At 44.0% G+C, this 22,746-nt stretch overlaps 2 protein-coding genes across 3 annotated transcripts in view; both read left to right on the forward strand.

Annotated features, from left to right (window-relative positions):
- LOC121558083 (kinase suppressor of Ras 1) overlaps positions 1–6,061 on the forward strand; it is a 46,231-nt gene extending 40,170 nt beyond the window's left edge. Inside the window, 8 exon segments of the mRNA XM_041871576.2 lie at positions 254–508; positions 838–1,034; positions 1,250–1,346; positions 1,433–1,572; positions 1,691–1,822; positions 3,667–3,802; positions 4,040–4,173; positions 5,145–6,061. Of these exon segments, the coding sequence (XP_041727510.2) occupies positions 254–508; positions 838–1,034; positions 1,250–1,346; positions 1,433–1,572; positions 1,691–1,822; positions 3,667–3,802; positions 4,040–4,173; positions 5,145–5,223 (1,170 nt within the window). The 3' untranslated portion in view covers positions 5,224–6,061.
- Positions 6,062–7,010: 949 nt separating this feature from the next.
- Positions 7,011–17,370, forward strand: LOC121558113 (galectin-9-like). Of its 2 annotated transcripts, none has more exons than XM_041871607.2 (8): positions 7,011–7,349; positions 7,761–7,849; positions 8,046–8,253; positions 8,896–9,015; positions 9,114–9,317; positions 14,216–14,304; positions 16,351–16,507; positions 16,785–17,370. In XM_041871607.2, the coding sequence occupies exons 1-8, from the start codon at positions 7,314–7,316 to the stop codon at positions 16,929–16,931; spliced, it is 1,050 nt and encodes a 349-aa protein (XP_041727541.1). In that variant the 5' UTR covers positions 7,011–7,313; the 3' UTR covers positions 16,932–17,370. The 2 variants fall into 2 exon arrangements, with proteins under 2 accessions (XP_041727541.1, XP_041727535.1); XM_041871601.2 differs by having other exon boundaries at positions 7,012–7,349; positions 9,096–9,317.
- Positions 17,371–22,746: the final 5,376 nt, after the last annotated feature.

Consider the following 22,746-nt stretch of genomic DNA (forward strand, 5'->3'; position numbering starts at 1 on the left):
TGTTGTGCAATGATACTGACATGATCATTTTACCATATAGAAAACTTAAAAGATTGGTTCTCTGTTTTGGTTTCAGTTGTTATTCCAATCTCTCTACCTGTGCTGTTGTGTGCAAATAAATCAGCTAAAAAATCGAATAGACTTCTGAAACTGATTTCCAGAAATCTGCAATTGATTGAATACCGGCCTAAGTGTATGTTTTGTTTGGATTGACATGACACAATTTGTGCATGCTTTGTCTCTGTGTATTCAGGAAGAGGAGGCAGAAGAGGAGGAATACCCAGGAGAGGAGGATGAGGGAAACAGTAGCAGGGAGGGCAGAGAGAAGGGCCACTCAAACGGAGAGTGTGATGGGGACGAGCTAGAGGACCTTCCCAGCTACCGGGGCCGGATGGCCGGGGGCCGATGGAAGGGGCCCATCTCCCGTAAGGCCAGCCAGACCAGTGTGTACCTGCAGGAGTGGGACATCCCCTACGAGCAGCTGGAGCTGGGGGAGCTCATTGGCAAGGTGAATGACTACAGCTTTACATAGTGCTAAATATACACTCAGTGGTCAGTTTATTAGGTACACCACCTCATTCATGAAAATGGTTAGCTCCTACAGACAGTGAGTCACGTGGCCGTGGCTTGCTATATAACGCAGGCAGACAGGCATCGAGTATATCTACAAATAGGTGGGGTAGTAGGGCTCATATTCAAAGTGAATTGGTATCTGCATGTCTCCTTTAAAAATAAAGGCCAATGGACTCAATTAGAGTTCCTTGAACAGGAACAGAAAAAAATAGGCTACAAGGTAGCTAATAACACAAGTACCCATACTGTACCTCCCTATTCCAGGGCCGTTGGGGGAAGGTGCATAAGGGGCGCTGGCATGGAGAGGTGGCCATCCGGCTGCTGGAGATAGATGGTAATAACCAGGACCACCTGAAGCTGTTTAAGAAGGAGGTGATGAACTACAGACAGACCCGCCACGAGAACGTGGTCCTCTTCATGGGGGCCTGCATGGCCCCACCACACCTCGCCATCATCACCAGGTTAGGGGGAGGGAAGGGGAAAAGGGAGGTGGGGATGGTTAGAGGAGTTGAGTAGGGAAAAGCTGGAACCCGTGAATCAATCTATGAGAGGTATTAAATGTGTCTTGGTTTAACAGACGAGGAAACCAGGAAAGGCTTTGTTTTGAAAAACGAGTTGATCCAGTGTTATATTTTCACTCCCTTTCCCCCCTGACATTTCCTCTTGTTTCTTTCAGTTTCTGCAAAGGTCGGACACTATTCTCTGTTGTAAGAGATGCCAAAAACACGCTAGACATCAACAAGACAAGGCAGATCGCTCAGGAAATTGTTAAGGTGTGGTACTACTCGACTTCTCTTGAATTGTAAGTAGCTTACATTTCCTTTCACTGAAAGAGACTCAACTCTGACCTCTTCCTCAGGGTATGGGCTACCTTCATGCTAAAGGAATCGTTCACAAGGACCTGAAGTCCAAGAATGTGTTCTATGACACAAACAAAGTGGTAATCACAGACTTTGGTCTTTTTGGAATATCCGGAGTGGTACAAGAGTACCACAAGAGGTAAGCAAAAACACACTTTTTAAAAAGTTAAACACTGAGGAGTATACTTCTACACCTTTTGAGTCCATCTGTGGGTGTCTGTTTGTGTGTCTGGATCTGTGTCTGTGTGTGTGTCCAGGCGAGAGAACGAGCTGAGGCTCCCTCATGGCTGGATCTACTACCTGGCCCCTGAGGTCGTCCGCAGGATGGGCACTGGGAACCATGAGGACCGCCTGCCTTTCTCCAACACTGCAGACGTCTACGCCTTTGGGTGCACACCACTTATCTTACATCCTGCCATAATAATACTGCATTTACTTAAATATAGGACATCTGAATGCTTTTAGAAAATTTAGCTCAAAACAAACAATACTGGATTTTTGGAGAGACATACAGTGGGGAGAACAAGTATTTGATACACTGCCGATTTTGCAGGTTTTCCTACTTACAAAGCATCTAGAGGTCTGTAATTTTTATCATAGGTACACTTCAACTGTGAGAGACGTAATCTAAAACAAAAATCCAGAAAATCACATTGTATGATTTTAAAGTAATTCATTTGCATTTTATTGCATGACATAAGTATTTGATCACCTATCAACCAGTAAGAATTCCGGCTCTCACAGACCTGTTAGTTTTTCTTTAAGAAGCCCTCCTGTTCTCCACTCATTACCTGTATTAACTGCACCTGTTTGAACTCGTTACCTGTATAAAAGACACCTGTCCACACACTCAATCAAACAGACTCCAACCTCTCCACAATGGCCAAGACCAGAGAGCTGTGTAAGGACATCAGGGATAAAATTGTAGACCTGCACAAGGCTGGGATGGGCTACAGGACAATAGGCAAGCAGCTTGGTGAGAAGGCAACAACTGTTGGTGCAATTATTAGAAAAAGGAAGAAGTTCAAGATGACGGTCACTCACCCTCGGTCTGGGGCTCCATGCAAGATCTCACCTCGTGGGGCATCAATGATCATGAGGAAGGTGAGGGATCAGCCCAGAACTACACGGCAGGACCTGGTCAATGACCTGAAGAGAGCTGGGACCACATTCTCAAAGAAAACCATTAGTAACACACTACGCCGTCATGGATTAAAATCCTGCAGCGCACGCAAGGTCCCCCTGCTCAAGCCAGCGCATGTCCAGGCCCGTCTGAAGTTTGCCAATGACCATCTGGATGATCCAGAGGAGGAATGGGAGAAGGTCATGTGGTCTGATGAGACAAAAATAGAGCTTTTTGGTCTAAACTCCACTCGCCATGTTTGGAGGAAGAAGAACGATGAGTACAACCCCAAGAACACCGTCCCAACCGTGAAGCATGGAAGTGGAAACATCATTCTTTGGGGATGCTTTTCTGCAAAGGGGACAGGACGACTGCACCGTATTGAGGGGAGGATGGATGGGGCCATGTATCGCGAGATCTTGGCCAACAACCTCCTTCCCTCAGTAAGAGCATTGAAGATGGGTCGTGGCTGGGTCTTCCAGAATGACAACGATCCGAAACACACAGCCAGGGCAACTAAGGAGTGGCTCCGTAAGAAGCATCTCAAGGTCCTGGAGTGGCCTAGCCAGTCTCCAGACCTGAACCCAATAGAACATCTTTGGAGGGAGCTGAAAGTCCGTATTGCCCAGCAACAGCCCCGAAACCTGAAGGATCTGGAGAAGGTCTGTATGGAGGAGTGGGCCAAAATCCCTGCTGCAGTGTGTGCAAACCTGGTCAAGACCTACAGGAAACGTATGATCTCTGTAATTGCAAACAAAGGTTTCTGTACCAAATATTAAGTTCTGCTTTTCTGATGTATCAAATACTTATGTCATGCAATAAAATGCAAATGAATTACTTAAAAATCATACAATGTGATTTTCTAGATTTTTGTTTTAGATTCCGTCTCTCACAGTTGAAGTGTACCTATGATAAAAATTACAGACCTCTACATGCTTTGTAAGTAGGAAAACCTGCAAAATCGGCAGTGTATCAAATACTTGTTCTCCCCACTGTACATTAATCGGTTGAAATGTGGCTCCCCATGAAATGAATGTGTGAGTAGGTGTATGCTGTTTGTATAAAGGGTTAGGACTGAGGGGCTAACATACAGTATATTTCAATCCCCAGCACCATTTGGTACGAGCTGCAGGCCCGTGGCTGGCCACTCACCAACCAGCCGGCAGAGGCCACCATCTGGCAGGTGGGCAGCGGAGAGGGCATCAAGAAGGTCCTGGCAAAGGTCAGCCTGGGAAAGGAGGTCACGGTAAGGTTAAAGGTCAAAAAGCAGTTTGCGACAGTGTGATGTCCTCTGGGAAGCTTAGTGTACTGTATTGACATGATAATAAACCAAACAATATTATTCTCAGTGTGCGAGTGATATCATAAAACAGACTGACACCAGTGCCAAAACCTTTGAATGGATTATTATCTACATTGTGTGTATAGCTATAATGATGGATGTAGGATTAGATAAATACCCCCCCCACCACCTGTCCTGTAGGAGATTCTGTCTGCCTGTTGGTCCTTCAAGCCGGAAGAGCGTCCCTCCTTCACCCAGCTGACTGACATGCTGGAGAAGCTGCCAAAGCTCAACCGCAGGCTCTCCCACCCAGGACACTTCTGGAAGTCAGCCGAGTATGTATCCTAAAGACCAGGATCCCATTCGAGATATACTGTATATACTCACTGTATATATTTATGATACTTCTCCTACGTCTATGGGGATGCCACTCTGATGGCTTTGGGTTCACTCATGGCTCACAATGTACCTGTTGATCCCTGTCCCTCCAGTGATGTCACATTGGATGGAGCCAGGAGAACATGGGGTGTTTGTATGAGTGTGTGAATAATGTGTTTATGGTGGAGGGGGGTAGCCCTCTGACAACCCTGGGCCTACTGTATGTTTTCTTGATTTAAATAACTAAAAGGGATGACTGTGATGCAAATCACCAGCTTTATACAGTGAGAAGAAATGTTGTCTTCAATAGAGAATCTTTGCTAAAAGATAGAAATGTGATCATTTTTAAGTAAAGGTTGAACAGGACAAAAGGTGAAATAGCCTGTTGAAACTGTTTGGTTTGTGACTGTTCATTTCAGAGCTGATTGTTTTGGTTCCCTAAATCTGTCCATGTTTTAAAAGAGAGGATACTTTATAATAGCACCACCCACTACCCTTCTCCCTGTCTCCATGCTGTCCATCTCTGTGGGCAGTGATTGGAGGCTTGAGTGTCCCACCTCTCCTGTGTCCCCCTTTCTGTGAATATTTCTGTCATACCTCTCTCTTGACATCTCTGTTTGGGTCTCACTCACTCCCTCCCTCCCTCTCGTCTTCTCTGGGTGCTGCTGCTCTCTCCTGGATGACCACTGACTGACTTCACCTGTTCCTGCTCCTCTTCACCCTCCCTGTCTCCCTTGGACCCCTCCTCCTCCTTCTCCACCTCCTCTTTACTGCCAACCCCCTCAAACCCCCTCCCCAACACCAATGTTTATTTCCCCATATTATTTTTTCCATCCTCCGTGCACATCTTCTCCTGTTGAATCATCCCTCCTCCGCTCCTCTCCTTGATCTGTCCCATCATCCTTCACTCCTTTCTCTCCGTGTGAAGGCCCTGGGTTCATCATCATTGCCTGCGGGACCATTGCAGTCAGGGCCTGCAGTCTCGCTGCCCCTACATATACAAATAACACATCTCTCAGTGGCTACTTGTGCTTATCAATCATCAGGAATAGCCTGTTTGGTATTAGATTCAGAGGAATGGACTACCCTGCAGAAGGACATCAACTGGTATCACAGCCAATAGAGTAACCAATATATAGAGTCATGTATCTTTGTCAACTTGCTTAATGTACCATAATGGGTTGTTTGTTAGTTTCTTGTTCTTGGACTAACTGCAGTTCATGTATTGACATTTTGGTAGTAGTAGTGGCTAATGCAAACAGTCTAGTCTAACCGCTTTCTTTAAATTTTCCTCTCTCACGCTCTCTTTCCCTCTCTCTCTCTCGCATGTATGCAAGAGGAAGTAATAATATGAGGTTCAATGTAAAATGTTGATTTGCCTCATATGCACTCTTTGTGTGCCTGTGTCAGCATGCCCTGTGTGTGTGTATAGGGACATGTGTGCATGCTTGTTTGATTGGTAGCTGAATGTAATGTGCTGGACATCCAGAGGTTAACCCTGTGAAAGACTGCAGTGATTGAATGTTAGCAGTGATAACAAAGAAATGTATCTGATATATACGTATATATAGAATTGTTTTATTTAATGTACAGATAACATTTATTTTACTATGTGTACAAAGTCTTTATATTACATTGTACGTTACATTATAGGTACTTCACATCTAATTATGTAGAGCTTTAAAACACTTTTTTCCCCCACAAACACTGTGTAAACAAATTGTACATTAAAGATGGGTTGGTGTTTTTTATGTCATAAGAATTTATATTTTTGTACAGATTGTGGCTACACTAAAAGTGTTTCTGGTTTCCTCAGTGAAAGCCAATAAAACTAAACTCAAGTAATTTGGTTCAGTGTCTTGTTTTGGAATGCTTACAACAGTTTGAATGTAATATAAGTTAGATCAAAAAAGGGATCACTTTACATTAAGGATTCAAGCAGCTAAATAACAAGCACACAATTTCTACTAGACACCATTTATACAGTTGATTTATTTCCAAGTGTTTGATTTGATTTAAAGGGGCAATCTGGGTTTCAAAACTTTGACCTCAAATATGTGTGTCACCTGACTCACCAGTTCCCAGGAGCAAGAGGAAATGCAGAGAACAGACATGTTCATGACTCCCATGATGACCGAGACAATGGTGGTCTTCTGGTGGTCCCAATACACTTCTGCTACCTATATGCAGGATTACATCAAAAAGTGTGTAGTGCAATATACAGTATGTGCAAAATGTCAGTACAAACGTAATACATGGTTATTTCTCTTCTAGAACATTTTGAGACAAATACAAATACATGTGTGTCTATTTAAGGCATTATTACTAAAACACCAAAATTAGAAAGATCCTCACCGAATCCAGGAGAGACAAATGTAAGTGTCTAAAGCAGGGTTCTTCAATTCCGGTCCTGGAGGGCCGAAACACTTCTGTTTTTTATTTCTACCTGGTAGTTAATTACACTCACCTGGTGTCCCAGGTCTGAATTAGCCCCTGATTAGAAGGAGAGGATGAAAAACAGAGGTGTTTCGGCCCTCCAGGACTGGAATTGAAGAACCCTGGTCTAAAGGACAGTGGTAGCTTACAGTTAGTTGTCTCGGTTTGAGGTGACAGTCGGGCAATTAATTAGGATATGGAATAAGAAATGATTAGAAATTAAAAAGGCGCCATTAGGATTACATTTTACATGGTGATGTTAGCGTGCGTGCGTGGAGACAAACTGACCTCTATACACAGCAAACTCTGAGTCAACTTCGATAACATCACCTGACTGTTGAGTGATTGCTGGTTAATTATTGAAAAAGCATAAAAATATATCGGCGCGCATCGTCTCTTGATAAGTTTATGTGTAGGCCTACCAATTAGGGCAAGACCGATATTGCGCAAATGCAGCAGATATATTTCGAGAGAGATAACGTTATTCCCTAGGGGAAAAAAGTCAATTTAATCAGGGCATTGTAAACTAGGCTACATTGTAACTTCCTCCTCCGTCCCCTTCAATGCACGAAAAAACGAAACTAAACTTCTCTGAAATTCACTCAGAGGAGAGAGTTGAGCAACTGAGAAGACGCTTCGATTTACAGTGAGATTTGTCGAAATGGCATTTTATAACCAGGAGCCTTTTTATAATCCGGTACGTTTATTATAACCATTTATGTGATTTGTTGTGTTATTTAAAATGTAGGAGAGTTGGCCGTCTACTTACGGTCAAATATGGTAATCAAAATGCGCTCCCATCTGCTTCTCAGTAATATTATATTTTCACAGTTATAGTCTGCCTTTTTCTGTTCACAGATTTAATGCTAAAATCAATAGATCCATAGCTAGACATTCATAGTATGAATTCATGCTATGCTATTGTGCCAATTTAACATTTATGTTATAAGGCTACCTAGGCCTATTACCACACAAGCAGTTATAGTGGATGTATTAAAGAGGAAAGAGTCAATGGCCTCCATCCTACATAATAGTTGTTTTCATTTCATTTATCCATTCATATTCAATTCAGTTTATCATCAATGATTCTGCTCAATATCTGTCCCAGAGACTCCCTTTCACCGGCTCTATCCAAGGTGGGCTTCAGGAGGGGAAGACCATCACTATTACTGGGAGAGTTCACCATGGGGCGGACAGGTGGGTCACCACTCACCTATATAAGATTTGATAACACATTTCCTTATTCTGTCTTCGAGAGATTCAGTGGGTGATTTCCAGTCCAGATAATTCCTACTATACATTTTCTGCCCAGATTCAAAACTTTGGAGAACTGTTTAACATCTCTGGAACCACATGATCTCTCTCTCTCTCTCTTGCACTCTCACTTTCTCAGGTTCCATGTGAATTTGAAGTGTGGTTCTAGGGCAGGGGCCGACATTGCCCTTCACTTCAACCCACGCTATGACAGTCACCCTGGATATGTGGTGGCCAACACCTTGCAGCAGTCCAGATGGGGGACAGAGGAGCGAAAGCAGCAGTCCCCCTTCCAGCATGGCTCCGGCTTCAGCCTCGTGATCACCGTCCAGAGGGACGCCTTCCAGGTCACCCAAACCCTCCCCTATGATCGTATATGGAGGATACAGATGTAGGATCTTAATTTGAGCCAGTTTGTTACAGCAGGAAAATAATCCTGCAGCAACAGGAAATGTGAATTATTATAATTAATGGGCTTGATACATTTTTCGTTAGGGCAAATTAAGTCTGACATTTTTTAAGGGGAAATTACAAACAGAAGCCTTTTTAAACCTTGAATACACTTTGAATCTGCGCAGAAAAGTTAACATTTCCTGTAGGCAGGAAAATTCTCAGCAACAAAATAGTGATCAAATTAAGATCCTACATATGTACATTCCGACTACACAAGAACCTTTTCAGTCTGTGACTGTAAAAGATTATGCTTACAGAGCTCCCCCATGATTCCAATGAAGTCCGTGACTCATGATCTAACATGGTGGTTCACTCTTGTTTTCTTGAAATTATATGTTATGTATTGTATCTTTATTCTCTTTTTATCTATTTTACAGTGTGACTATTTATTCTAGTCTGTTTAGGAGTTAAAATGGATTTCAATTCATTGGCTGGAAAATAACTTAAATAGTTGTGAGTGACACTTGTTCTCTCATTCACTGTCCTCAGGTCAATAATGACTCTGCTCATGGTCGTTCTCTATTCTCTGTCTTCAGTTGAATGCGAATGGGAACCATTTCATGACCTTCAAGCACCGTATCCCGTTTTACGCCGTGGACACCATCTCAGTCGAGGGGAAAGTGGAGGTGACCTCCATCGCCTTTCAGAACCCTGCGGTGAGTAGTACCTAACATATTAGATGGACAGAGAATTTGAAGACAGTTCAACTGATATTAAGTGATGTAATGTCCTTCAGCCCGCCTTTCCTGCACAGCTAGGATTTCCGGCACAAGCTGGATTCCCTTATATGGGATTTCCGGCACAACCAGGATTACCTTATCCGGGATTTCCGGCACAACCAGGATTTCCAGCACAACCAGGATTTCCAGCACAACCAGGATTCCCTCCTCACCCGGGATTCCCTCCTCACCCGGGATTTCCTTCTCATCTGGGATTTCCCGCACAACCAGGACGTCCAGTGAGTTAATCTGGATCTGAATCAATAATGATAATTTATTGGCCAACCACTTCTTGGTTATCGGACTCATTTACATTTTTTTTGTCAGATCTGTGATTTGTATTCCTTTCACTGTCTTTCAGAGTCTCTAGATGTTGGTGCTCTTTCAGTCGACTTGGTTCGAACATCTCACTATGGGACATGCCCTCTTTTGTCGGTCATTGGTTAAAGCCTTATTCAATCACGCCTAACAGGCCAATCAGAGTTTTGTGGGTGTACACCCCCCGTGTCTATATAACACCCTGCACTGCTCTGGTTTCCTCATTCTTCACATCTTCATGAGTCTATCTGGTTACTTGCCTGTTAAGCAGTTACCACCCCACCACAGAGCGTTGAATGGCTTATTTTCAGTAAGTCTGCTAACTTCAGCAGTTAGCTGTTACCTCTGTTAGCTTGTTAGCAGTGATTTTTGTCGTTGGCTAGCTACAGTACACCTGTTGCCTGGCCTACACACAATTGCTGTTGTTAGCTAGCTAGCTCCACTGCTTTAGCATCCCGCTAAAAGCAAGTTCCCACAAATTTTAGCTAGTCACATCGCAATTGTAGCTAGTCACCTTCACACAGGAGATATCTAAGGTTCGCCTTTGAGGGCATAGCCTGCGACTATCTCACCTTACCGTTCGGTCTGTCCCTTGCCCCACTGACATTCACGAAGTGTGCCGAAGCTGCCCTAGCCCCCCTTCATACATTTTATATTTTAGTCATTTAGCAGACGCTCTTATCCAGAGCGACTTACAGTTAGTGAGTGCATACATTATTATTATTTTTTTTTTTTCATACTGGCCCCCCGTGGGAATCAAACCCACAACCCTGGCGTTGCAAACGCCATGCTCTACCAACTGAGCTATATCCCTGCCGGCCATTCCCTCCCCTACCCTGGGCCAATTGTGCGCCGCCCCATGGGTCTCCCGGTCGCGGCCGGCTACGACAGAGCCTGGATTCCAACCAGGATATCTAGTGGCACAGCTAGCACTGCGATGCAGTGCCTTAGACCACTGCGCCACTCGGGAGATAAATGAGAGCGGCTTAAGAGTCCTGACGTACATCAACGACTGGTTGATCTGCACGGACACCCTGGCTCAGGCAGCGGAGCACACAGCCTAGCTGTTTGCTCTAGGCTTCAGGATAAATTGTGCCAAAAGCTCGCTCTTACCGACCCAGCAGAAAATATTTTTGGGATTGTCTCTGGACTCTGTAGCCTGTCGAGCATCCCTCACCATGGAGAGAGCGACAGCTTTTCGCCACTGCCTCAGTGTTTTGCCCGGCAACATCAGTCACGTACTGGATGTGTCTGAGGCTTCTTGGGCTCATGACCTCCATGATTGTGGTAGTTCTGCTTGGTCTCCTCCTCATGAGAGGCTTCCAGCGTTGGGTGACCTCACTCCGCTTGGACCAGTCTCTCCCCACAGGCGCGTGCTTCTTTCTGCAAAGTGTCTATCGGCACTTCATTGCTGGAGAGACCATCCCTCTTGATGCGGGGCTGCCCTACTGGGAGAGTCTTCATGTGCAAAGTACAGACAACGGATGCATCACTACAGGGATGGGGGGGCAGTCCACGAAGGGCGTAAGGTGAACAGACTCTGAGTACAGCCCATATCAACATTCTCGAGCTCTACACTGTGTTACTAGCCCTTCCTACAGGGCCAACATGTCCTGGTCAGGTCGGACAATACGTCATGGTGGCGTATGTCAACCGCCAAGGAGGAACGCGCTCCTGTCAACTTCACTCTCTGGCGAGAGAGATCTTGCTATGGAGCAGCGAACATCTGTCTCTCAGAGCAATACATGTGCCAGGCAGACTAAACTCCGCCGTGGATTTACTGTTGCGGGGTAACCCCCAACCAGGGGAGTGGCGACTTCATCTCGAAGTCGTCAAGGAGGTGTGGGGGCATTACGGCAGGCCTGCTGTCGATCTGTACGCATCGCAGGACAACACGATCTATACGCATGAGATCACAATGCTCCTCTAGGCATGGACGTGCTGGCCCACAAGTGGCCAGACGTGCTTCTGTACGCCTTCCCTCCAGTGGGCCTGATCCTCCCCCTACTTTGGATAGAGTGAGAGCGAACGGTCTATCCCTCATCCTGATACCTCTCCTGGAGGGCTGGACGATATGGCCAAATTATGATATCACAGTATTTTTAAAAATTGGACGGTATGACAGTATTTTATGGTATTTTATGTTTTTTAATAATTAAAGTTCAAAATTTGCTTTATGTGTAGTGCGTGACACTAGGGTGGCAAAACATACATTCTAAGTGATTTCAATGGGTCTTTCTCCATTCTGATTGTTTTAAACTGTTAAATACAACAAATTTAACAATTTCTGCATTTCCTGCACTCATTTGAGATAATTTCCACACTGCCACATAGGGTTGCATGATATGGGCAAACAATTTAGGCTTTATTTTTAACCAAATGTTGCAATTGCTATTTGACTTTTAGAGCAAAACACTTGGGTGAACTGTTGGAATCATGGAAATATAAGGATTATTCTAATTCTATAGTTAGAATATAATATTTGGCACTTTGAATACAGTGTTGTTTGACATGACAACGAATGAAAATGCCAGGGAGGAGTTATTGTGACAGATTAGGAACCAAATTGTTGGTAAGTGTTTCCTAGGGGACCCTAAAATCTTTGGCTACATTGAATGTTTTCCCTTCGCTACTTCATGTAGCTAACATATTCATGCTTTGCGTATTCCTATGTCGTCATCAACATTGTTGCATCTGCTGAATTGGCCATGCAGACTGAATGCAAGTGTCTCGTGATAGAGGAACAACAAATGCTCTCCTCGAGTGACGGGGCTTTGCTAGGTCTGTGTGGAAAGTGGCGTGGAGAGAGAGAGAGAGAGGACTCAAGTAGTGAAGTAAACTATAAAAATGGATGTTACACACGGCGTATCACATTTAACAAACCAAACATTCAAATATCGTTATAGAAGGTAAAGTAAAAACCCAAACCGGTCCGTCCATCAATACTGGTATATCGTAAAATACGGTATACTGCCAAGGGTGAAATATTCCACCCTCATCCGGAGCTGATGGATCTCTGGGCCTGGCCCGTGAGAGGTCCAACTTAGACTCCGTGGGCTTGCCTCCGAACGTGGTTGCCACAATTCAGAGCGCCAGAGCCCCTTCTACAAGAGGTCTTTACGACCTGAAGTGGAGGGTATTTGAGAGGTGGTGTGAGAGACGTGAGTTGGTCCACTTTCAGTGTTCCCTTCCAGCCGTTCTCTCCTTCCTAAAGGAATTGCTCGACAAGGGCAATGCCTTTTCCACCGTTAAGGTCTACTTGGCGGCGATATTAGCCTGCCATGTAGGACTAGGTGAGACGACAACCGTCGTTTTATGAATGGAGCGCGCGGTCTCCATCCGGTCTCCAAGCCACTTGCCCCATCATGGGACTTGGCGCTGGTTCTGGATGTACTTACAGGCGATCACTTTGAACCCCTGGAGACAGTGGAACTTAAGACTGTCTTATAAGATGGCCCTGTTGCTCGCCTTGGCCACAGCCAAGCACGTTAGCGACCTTCATGTGCACTCAGTTCATCCTTCATGCACTGTTTGCCCCCAACTACTCAAAGGTTATGAATACGTGCTAACGCTGCGTTCATTCCTAAGGTCATTCCCATGACTTCTAGTAGTCAAGCCCCTGACCTCTTCCCCTCCGCCGTTCTCTTCTCCAGAGCAGTGGGGCCTTAACACGTTGTGTCTGGTGCACACACCGCGCATCTACATGGACAGGACTAGGCCATTCTGGAATTGTGACCAACTGTTTGTTTGCTTTGCCACCCCGCTCAGGGTAGGGCTTGGTCCAAACAACGCCGCTCCCATCGGGTAGTGGTGGCTGTCGCCAAGGCGTACAGTTGTCGGGAATTGCAGTCTCCACTGGGTGTCCGTGCACATTCCACTATAGGAATTGCCACGTCATGGGCACTGTTCAGGAGGCATCTCCGTCTTGGAGATTTGTGTGGCGGCTAGTTGGGCTTCCCCTCACCTTTTGTGAGGTTCTATCATCTGGACGTTACTGCACACAGTCCTTGGCGCTGGAGCTGAGTAGGTTGGATCAAGTACATTACCATGTACCACAAAAGGCTTCTCAGGAAACAGGCTATTGGCAATCAGGGTGTTTTTGCAAGTGTCCCATAGTGAGATGTCGAACCGAGTCGACTGAAAGATAACTTTGAGTTACGGCATTTAACCCCGGTTCTCTGAAGGAGATGAGGGAGATGTCTCACCAGATTTCCCCTCTTGCACAACTCGTGTAAGAGGTAGTTCTTAGAATGAGGAAACTAGAGCAGTGCAGGGTGTTTCTATAGACACGAGGGGCGTACACCCACAAAGCTCACATTGGCCTGTTAGGTGTGATTGAATAAGGCTTCAACCAAAGTCCCACAAAAGACGGCATGTCCCATAGTGATATGTCTCCCTCATCTCCTTCAGAGAACCGGGGTTACATACCATAACCCAAAGTTTTATGCTTAGTAGTACTGATAGTGCCTGTGATGGGGAATTTTAAGATCACTAAAGTTCATATTCTGTACACTGACTATATCGTTCTGTGAGTGTAACCCTTGTCATTGTCTTTAGGCAGATTGTGACAGAGTTATAGTAAATATACAGTAACCTGTTTACAGGGAAATGTAGTACTGTAATTAACATGCAGTCAAGATCCCTCTCTTGCTCCTCACAGGCCCCTCCTCCATATGTCCAGCCACCATTCTTTGGAAATGACCTTCTACTTTCTTGCTTGTACTGTAGTGTTGCTGAGCAAATTTAGTTAGTTGTTCTATCGCATCAATGTCTACTGGTCATAATGAGTGATTCATTCAAATCTTCAATTTTCATCCAGGCTGTTCCATACAAGAACATGATCAATGGTGGACTCCACCCTGGACGCACCATCAACATCCAGGGAGTGGTTAACCCCAATGCCAATAGGTCTGATCCTGCCTTATTGTCTTTACAGTAACGGGGAACAACAGTGAGAAATACACTTCCCCTGGAGTTATAGGCACAATATAAAATCATATATACAGTACCAGTCAAAAGTTTGGACACACATACTCATTAAAGGGTTTTTCTTTATTTTTACTATTTTCTACATTGTAGAATAATAGTGAAGACATCAAAACTATGAAATAACACATATGGAATCATGTAGTAAAAAAGTGTTAAACAAATCAAAATATATTTCATATTTTAGATTCTTCAAAGTTGCCACCCTTCGCCTTGATGACAGTTTTGTACACTCTTGGCATTCACTCAACCAGCTTCACCTGGAATGCTTTTCCGACAGTTTTGAAGGAGTTCCCACATATGCTGAGCACTTGTTGGCTGCTTTTTCTTCACCCTGGTGTCCAACTCATCCCAAACCATCTCAATTGGGTTGAAGACGGGTGATTGTGGAGGCCAGGTCATCTGATGCAGCACTCCATCACTCTCCTTTTTGGTAAAATAGCTCTTACACAGCCTGGAGGTGTGTTGGGTCATTGTCCTGTTGAAAAACAATTGATAGTCCCACTAAGCCCAAACCAGATGGGATAGTGTATCGCTGCAGAATGCTGTGCTAGCCATGCTGGTTAAGTGTGCCTTGAATTCTAAATAAATCACAGACAGTGTCACCAGCAAAGCACCCCCACACCTTCACACCTCCTCCTGCATGCTTCACGGTGGGAATCACACATGCGGAGACCATCCGTTCACCTACTCTGCGTCTCACAAAGACACGGCGGTTAGAACGGAAAACCTCCAATTTGGACTCCAGACAAAAGAACAGATTTCCACCGGTCTAATGTCCATTTCTCGTGTTTCTTGGCCCAAGCAAGTCTTCTTCTTATTGGTGACCTTTTAGTAGTGGTTTCTTTGCAGCAATTCGACCATGAAGGCCTGATTCACGCAGTCTCCTCTGAACAGTTGATGTTGAGATGTGTATGTTACTTGAACTCTGTGAAGCATTTATTTGGGCTGCAATTTCTGAGGCTGGTAACTCTAATGAACTTATCCTCTGCAGCAGAGGTAACTCTGGGTCTTCCTTTCCTGTGGCAGTCCTCATGAGAGCCAGTTCCATCATGGAGCTTGATGGTTTTTGCGACTGCACTTGAAGAAACTTTTAAAGTTCTTGAAATGTTCCGTATTGACTGACCTTCATGTCTTAAAGTAATGATGGACTGTCATTTCTCTTTGCTTATTTGAGCTGTTCTTGCCATAATATGGAATTGGTCTTTTACCAAATAGGGCCATCTTCTGTATACCACCCCTACCTTGTCACAACACAACTGATTGTCTCAAATGCATTAAGAAGGAAAGAAATTCCACAAATTAACTTTTAACAAGGCACACCCGTTGATTGAAATGCATTCCAGGTGACTACCTCATGAAGCTGGTTGAGATAATGCCAAGAGAGTGCAAAGCTGTCATCAAGGCAAAGGGTGGCTACTTTAAAGAATCAAATCAAAATATAATTTAACACGTTTTTGGTTACTACATGATTCCATGTGTTATTTCATAGTTTTACATTTTTTAGTCATTTAGCAGACGCTCTTATCCAGAGCCACTTACAGGAGCAATTAGGGTTAAGTGCCTTGCTCAAGAGCACATCGACAGATTTTTCACCTAGTTGGCTCGGGGATTAGAACCAGCGACCTTTCGGTTACTGCCACAACGCTCTTAACCACTAAGCTACCTGCCGCCCTGTCTTCACTATTATTCTACAATGTAGAAAATAGTAAAAATAAAGAAAAACCCTGGAATGAGTAAGTGTATCCAAACTTTTGACTGGTACTGTATATTTAAATGAAAAAAAGCATAGAAGAAATTTAGCAATTCTAGTTCACCTCATTTCCATGGTATTGCAAGTGTGTGTCAATTAGTCCTTGGCTTAGAAAGAGGTAGGCCTACAAAACATACTGGAGGGTGAAACTATAGCAGTTCTCCGGTCATGGTTTCTCCCCAACACTGATCTTATCCTTTTCCCCTTGCCTATAGGTTCCACGTTAACCTACTGTGCAACTCTGGGATTGCGCTGCACTACAACCCCCGATTTGACGAGACCCTAGTGGTACGCAACACCAAGCTGAGAGACCAGTGGGGAAAGGAGGAGCGCTCTGGTGGAATGCCCTTCCACAGGGGCCAGGCCTTCACGGTAAACCATCCACTTTCATCTAAGACTGGCGTTACACGACGCAGCTTGTATACAATCTCAGTTTCAAGGATGAATAATTATTTATTGTTTCAGCACCAAGCATGCCACTTATCTTTCTGTCTAGCTAAGCCCTTTCCTGATACTGATTTCCTTGCTGGTTTAGTCACTCACTGTGGCATGACATTCATTAGAGAGATGATCCACGTTAAAGATGCTGGACTGTTTCTCTCTTTATATCAGAGACTGAGTACTAATATGGCTAGTTTGGTCTTTTCAGCTGTCTATTTACTGTGAGGCTCAGTGCTACAAGATAGTGGTCAACGGGAATCAGACGAGCAACTACAAACACCGCCACACCCTCCTCCAGCAGGTCAACGTCCTGGAGGTGGATGGAGACCTCAGTTTGACCTCTGTGATGGTTTAGTGCTGTGGGTCACAACTTTCTTCGGTGACCTAGCCACTAATTTCGTTTTGTGTCACCTCTGACCCAAACCATTTGTGTTTTTTTAATCTGTTCTTGCTGCAAAAAAAATTACATTCACTTTGTTTCTTTACTGCAGGCACTGCCTGTTAGACTACCTAACTTGCTAATTTATTATTAGTGAGTGCCGTGCCATCGACTTCAAGGATGAGAAATGTGTTCCTGTTTATTATAAATCACAGTAGAAAGCCATTAGAAATCACATTGATTGCTTTAGCCATGTTTCTTGCTACAAAAATTCTTGAATCATTATTATTTAGTGATATAATGCCAGATCTGACGTTATCTACCATGAGAAGTACCCTGAGGACAATGTCTGGTAATGTGTAGCCTAGTTCATCACCAGTGGTCTCTATACTCTTTTTAAACATTTTAAGATATATATATTATGTGTTCTTTTTTTTTCAAATGTGAAAATATGTGTAGTAAGACTAGCTATGCCTCTAAATCAGGGCTCTCCAACCCTGTTCCTGGAGAGCTACTGTCCTGTAGGTTTTCACTCCAACCCTGTTCCTGGAGAGCTACTGTCCTGTAGGTTCTCACTCCAACCCTGTTCCTGGAGAGCTACTGTCCTGTAGGTTTTCACTCCAACCCTAATCTAGCACACCTGATTCTAATAATTAGCTGGTTGATAAACTGAACCAGGTTAGTTACTGGGGTTGGAGCGAAATCCTACAGGAGGGTAGCTCTCCAGGAACAGGGTTGGAGACTCCTGCTCAAAAGCCTTGTTCTCACTGCAGGACTTAATGCTGAAATCAGTTTTGTTTTTAAAATCTGTTTTTGTTATACTGACTGTCCAAACAGCAAGTTACAAGTGACCAAATAGGATTTGTGTGTGTTCAGACACTAGTGAGTTGCTGACATGTGACCGTTCCTGGTGCAAAAACAATGTCCTATCCCGGCGCTTCAGTAAATGACATTACTAAGCTGCTCCCGAATGTACTACGTCAGGACATAGAAATCGATTCTATCGTAGTCCATGTGGGTTTTAGTTACATTATGAAGGGCAGCTCTGAACAGTTGAAACTGGATTTTAAAGAGCTGATTGACTCTCTGCTAGACACTAACAAAATACCCATCATATCTGTCCCTGTGCCCTCTCTGAATAGTGGCATTGAATGCTTTAGCAGGATTCTTTCTCTTCCCAACTGGCTACGTGATTATTGCAACTCAATGGGTGTAACTTTTGTTGACAATTTCGATACCTTTTGGAAACAAAACACGTTTTATAAGGAGAATGGGATCCACCCAAATCATTTGGGTTCCTGGATCCGTTCACAGCATTATAAGGCTGTGTTGAGACAACGACTTATCAATGACCCAAGCCCAGCTCAGCTAATCCCTACCATTGTGATGCAGTTGTCATAATGCTTCAGCAAATGTACATTACATTGTCTACCAACACCCCTGGTGTAAGTAACCTAAATTATGTCCCTCTAACTGCCCTGAATGCCTCTGCTGATCCTACAGCTATTGTATGCAGTAATCATGTGCCTATGAACCAGATTTATACTGTTAGCACTGAGGCAGTGTGCCCTAATAGGAAGTCCACTGTGTGCAGCTCACTCTGCACTAACATAAATAACATGTGAATATCTACTTCCGCTAAGCTTCCCAGTAAAGCAATGAAAACAAGTAAGCATCCCAGAAGAAAAGTGCTCAAAATAGCCCACGTTAACATATGTAGCTTAAGAAACAAGGTTCATGAAATCAATAATTTGCTAGTAACAGATGACATTCATATTCTGACTATCTCTGAATCTCACCTAGATAATACCTTTGGTGATACAGTGGTAGCAATACAAGGTTATAACATTTACAGAAATGCCAGTGGTGTAGATGTTGCTGTTTATATTCAGAACCACATTCCTGTAAAGATTAGAGAGAATCTCATGTTAAATACTGTTGAAGTAATATGGCTACAGGTTCATCTGCTTCACCTAAAGCCCATTCTGGTGGGAAGCTGCTATAGACCACCAAGTGCTAACAGTCAGTATCTGGATAACGTGTGAAATGCTTGATAATGTACAGTTGAAGTCGGAAGTTTACATACACTTAGGTTGGAGTCAATAAACCCGTTTTTCAACCACTCCACAAATGTCTTGTTAACAAACTATAGTTTTGGCAAGTCGGTTAGGACATCTACTTTGTGCATCACACAAGTAATTTTTCCAACAATTGTTTACAGACAGATTATTTCACTTATAATTCACTGTATCACAATTCCAGTGGGTCAGAAGTTTACATACACTAAGTTGACTGTGCCTTTAAACAGCTTGGAAAATTCCAGAAAATGATGTCATGGCTTTAGAAGCTTCTGATAGGCTAATTGACATCATTTGAGTCAATTGGAGGTGTACCTGTTGATGTATTTCAAGGCCTACCTTCAAACTCAGTGCCTCTTTGCTTGACATCATGGGAAAATCAAAAGAAATCAGCCCAGACCTCAGAAAAACAATTGAGGACCTCCACAAGTCTGGTTCATCCTTGGGAGCAATTTCCAAACGCCTGAAGGTACCACGTTCATCTGTACAAACAATAGTACGCAAGTATAAACAACGTGGGACCACGCAGCCGTCAAACCGCTCAGGAAGGAGACGTGTTCTGTCTCCTAGAGATGAACATACATTGGTGCGAAAAATGCAAATCAATCCCAGAACAACAGCAAAGGACATTGTGAAGATGCTGGAGGAAACAGGTACAGAAGTATCTATATCCACAGTAAAACGAGTCCTATCTCGACATAACCTGAAAGAAATAAAAGCTGAAAGAAATAATTCTCTACTATTATTCTGACATTTCACATTCTTAAAATAAAGTGGTGATCCTAACTGACCTAAGACAGGGGATTTTTACTAGGATTAAATGTCAGGAATTGTGAAAAAGTGAGTTTAAATGTATTTGGCTAAGGTGTATGTAAACTTCCGACTTCAACTGCATGTGATATCAACAGAGAGGTATATTTTCTGGGTGATTTAAATATTGACTGGCTTTCATCAAGCTGCCCACTCAAGAAAAAGCTTCAAACTGTAACCAGTGCCTGTAACCTGGTTCAGGTTATCAGTCAACCTACCACAGTAGTTACAAACAGCACAGGAATGAAATCATCAACATGTATTGATCACATCTTTACTAATGCTGCAGAAATGTGCTTGAAAGCAGTATCCAGATCCATCAGAAGTGGTCACAATATAGTAGCCATATCTAGGAAAACCAAAGTTCCAAAGGCTGGGCCTAATATAGTGTATAAGAGGTCATGCAATACGTTTTGTAGTGAATCCTATGTTGTACTCCTGAGTGGCGCAGTGGTCTAAGGCACTGCATCGCAGTGCTAACTGTGCCACTAGAGATCCTGGTTCGAATCCAGGCTCTGTCGCCGCCGGCCGCGACCGGGAGACTCATGGGCGGCGCACAATTGGCCCAGGGTAGGGGAGGGAATGGCCGGCAGGGATGTAGCTCAGTTGATAGAGCATGGCGTTTGCAACGCCAGGGTTGTGGGTTCGATTCCCACGGGGGGGCAGTATAAAAAAAATATGTATTCACTAACTGTAAGTCGCTCTGGATAAGAGCGTCTGCTAAATGACTAAAATGTAAATGTTGATGTAACTAATATTTGTTGGTCCGTGGTGTGTAATGAGGAGCAAACAGATGCTGCACTTGACACATTTATGAAATTGCTTATTCCAGTTACTAATAAGCATGCACCCACTAAGAAAATGACTGTAAAAACTGTTAAATCCCAGTGGATTGATGAGGAATTTTAAAATTGTATTGTTGAGAGGGATGAGGCAAAAGGAATGGCAAATAAGTTTGGCGGAACAACCGATTGGCAAACGTATTGCAAATTGAGAAATAATGTGACTAAACTGAATAAAAATAAGAAGAAACTACACTATGAAACAAAGATAATGACATAAAGAATGATAGTAAAAAGCTTTGGAGCACCTTAAATTAAATGTTGGGGAAAAAGGCTAACTCCATCATTCATTGAATCAGATGGCTCATTCATTACAAAACCAACTGATATTGCCAACTACTTTAATGATTTTTTCATTGGCAAGATTAGAAAACTTAGGCATGACATGCCAGCAACAAACGCTGACACTACACATCCAAGTATATCTGCCCGTCAGGAAGTCCAGGATCCAGTTGCAGAGGGAGGTGTTTAGTCCCAGGGTCCTTAGCTTAGTGATGAGCTTTGTTGGCACTATGGTGTTGAACGCTGAGCTGTAGTCAATGAACAGCATTCTCACATAGGTGTTCCTTTTGTCCAGGTGGGAAAGAGCAGTGTGAAGTGCGATTGAGATTGCATCATCTGTGGATCTGTTGGGGCGGTATGCGAATTGGAATGGGTCTATGGTTTCCGGGATGATGGTGTTGATGTGAGCCATGACCAGCCTTTCAAAGCACTTCATGGCTACCGACGTGAGTGCTACGAGGCGGTAGTCATTTAGGCAGGTTACCTTCGCATTCTTGGGCACAGGGACTATGGTGGTCTGCTTGAAACATGCAGGTATTACAGACTCGGTCAGGGAGAGGTTGAAAATGTCAGTAGACACTTGCCAGTTGGTTTGCGCATGCTCTGAGTACACGCCCTGGTAATCCGTCTGGCCCCGCGGCCTTGGGAATGTTGACCTGTTTAAAGGCCTTGCTCACATCGGCTACGGAGAGAGAGCGTGATCACACAGTCATCCGGAACAGCTGATGCTCTCATGCATGCTTCAGTGTTGCTTGCCTCGAAGCAAGCATAAAAAGGCATTTAGCTCGTCTGGTACGCTCGCATCACTGAGCTGCTGGCGGCTGGGTTTCCCTTAGTAGTCCGTAATAGTTTGGGAGCCCTGTCACATTTGACGAGTGTCAGAGCTGGTGTAGTAGGATTCATTCTTAGTCCTGTATTGACGCTTTGCCTGTTTGATGGTTCGTCTGAGGGCATAGCGGGATTTCTTATAATCGTCCGGATTAGTGTCCCGCTCCTTGAAAGCGGCAGCTCTAGCCTTTAGCTCGATGCGGATGTTGCCTGTAATCCATGTCTTCTGGTTGGGATATGTACGTACGGTCACCGTGGGGACATCGTCGTCGATGCACTTATTGATGAAGCCGGTGACTGAGGTGGTATATTCCTCAATGCCATTGGATGAATCACGGAACATATTCCAGTCTGTGCTAGCAAAATAGTCCTGTAGCGTAGCATCCACGTCATCTCACCACTTCCGTATTGAGCAAGTCACTGGTACTTCCCGCTTTAAATTTTTGCTTGTAAGCAGGAATCAGGAGGATAGAATTATGGTCAGATTTGCCAAATGGAGGGCGAGGGAGAGCTTTGTATGCGTCTCTGTGTGTGGAGTAAAGGTGGTCTAGAGTTTCTTTTCCTCTGGTTGCACATGTGACATGCTGGTAGAAATGAGGTAAAACAGCTTTAAATTTGCCTGCATTAAAGTCCCCGGCTACTAGGAGCGCCGCTTCTGGATGAGCATTTTCTTGTTTGCTTATGGCCTTATACAGCTTGTTGAGTGCGGTCTTAGTGCCAGCATCGGTTTGTGGTGGTAAATAGACGGCTATGAATAATATAAATGATTACTCTCTTGGTAGATAGTGTGGTCAGGTGAGCAATACCTCAAGACTTCTTTAACATTAGACATCACGCACCAGCTGTTATTGACAAATAGACACACACCCCTGCCCCTCATCTTACCAGACGTACAGTGGGGAAAAAAGTATTTAGTCAGCCACCAATTGTGCATGTTCTCCCACTTAAAAA

The sequence above is a fragment of the Coregonus clupeaformis genome, chromosome 5 (genome assembly GCF_020615455.1).
Source record: "Coregonus clupeaformis isolate EN_2021a chromosome 5, ASM2061545v1, whole genome shotgun sequence".
Lineage (NCBI taxonomy): Eukaryota > Metazoa > Chordata > Actinopteri > Salmoniformes > Salmonidae > Coregonus > Coregonus clupeaformis.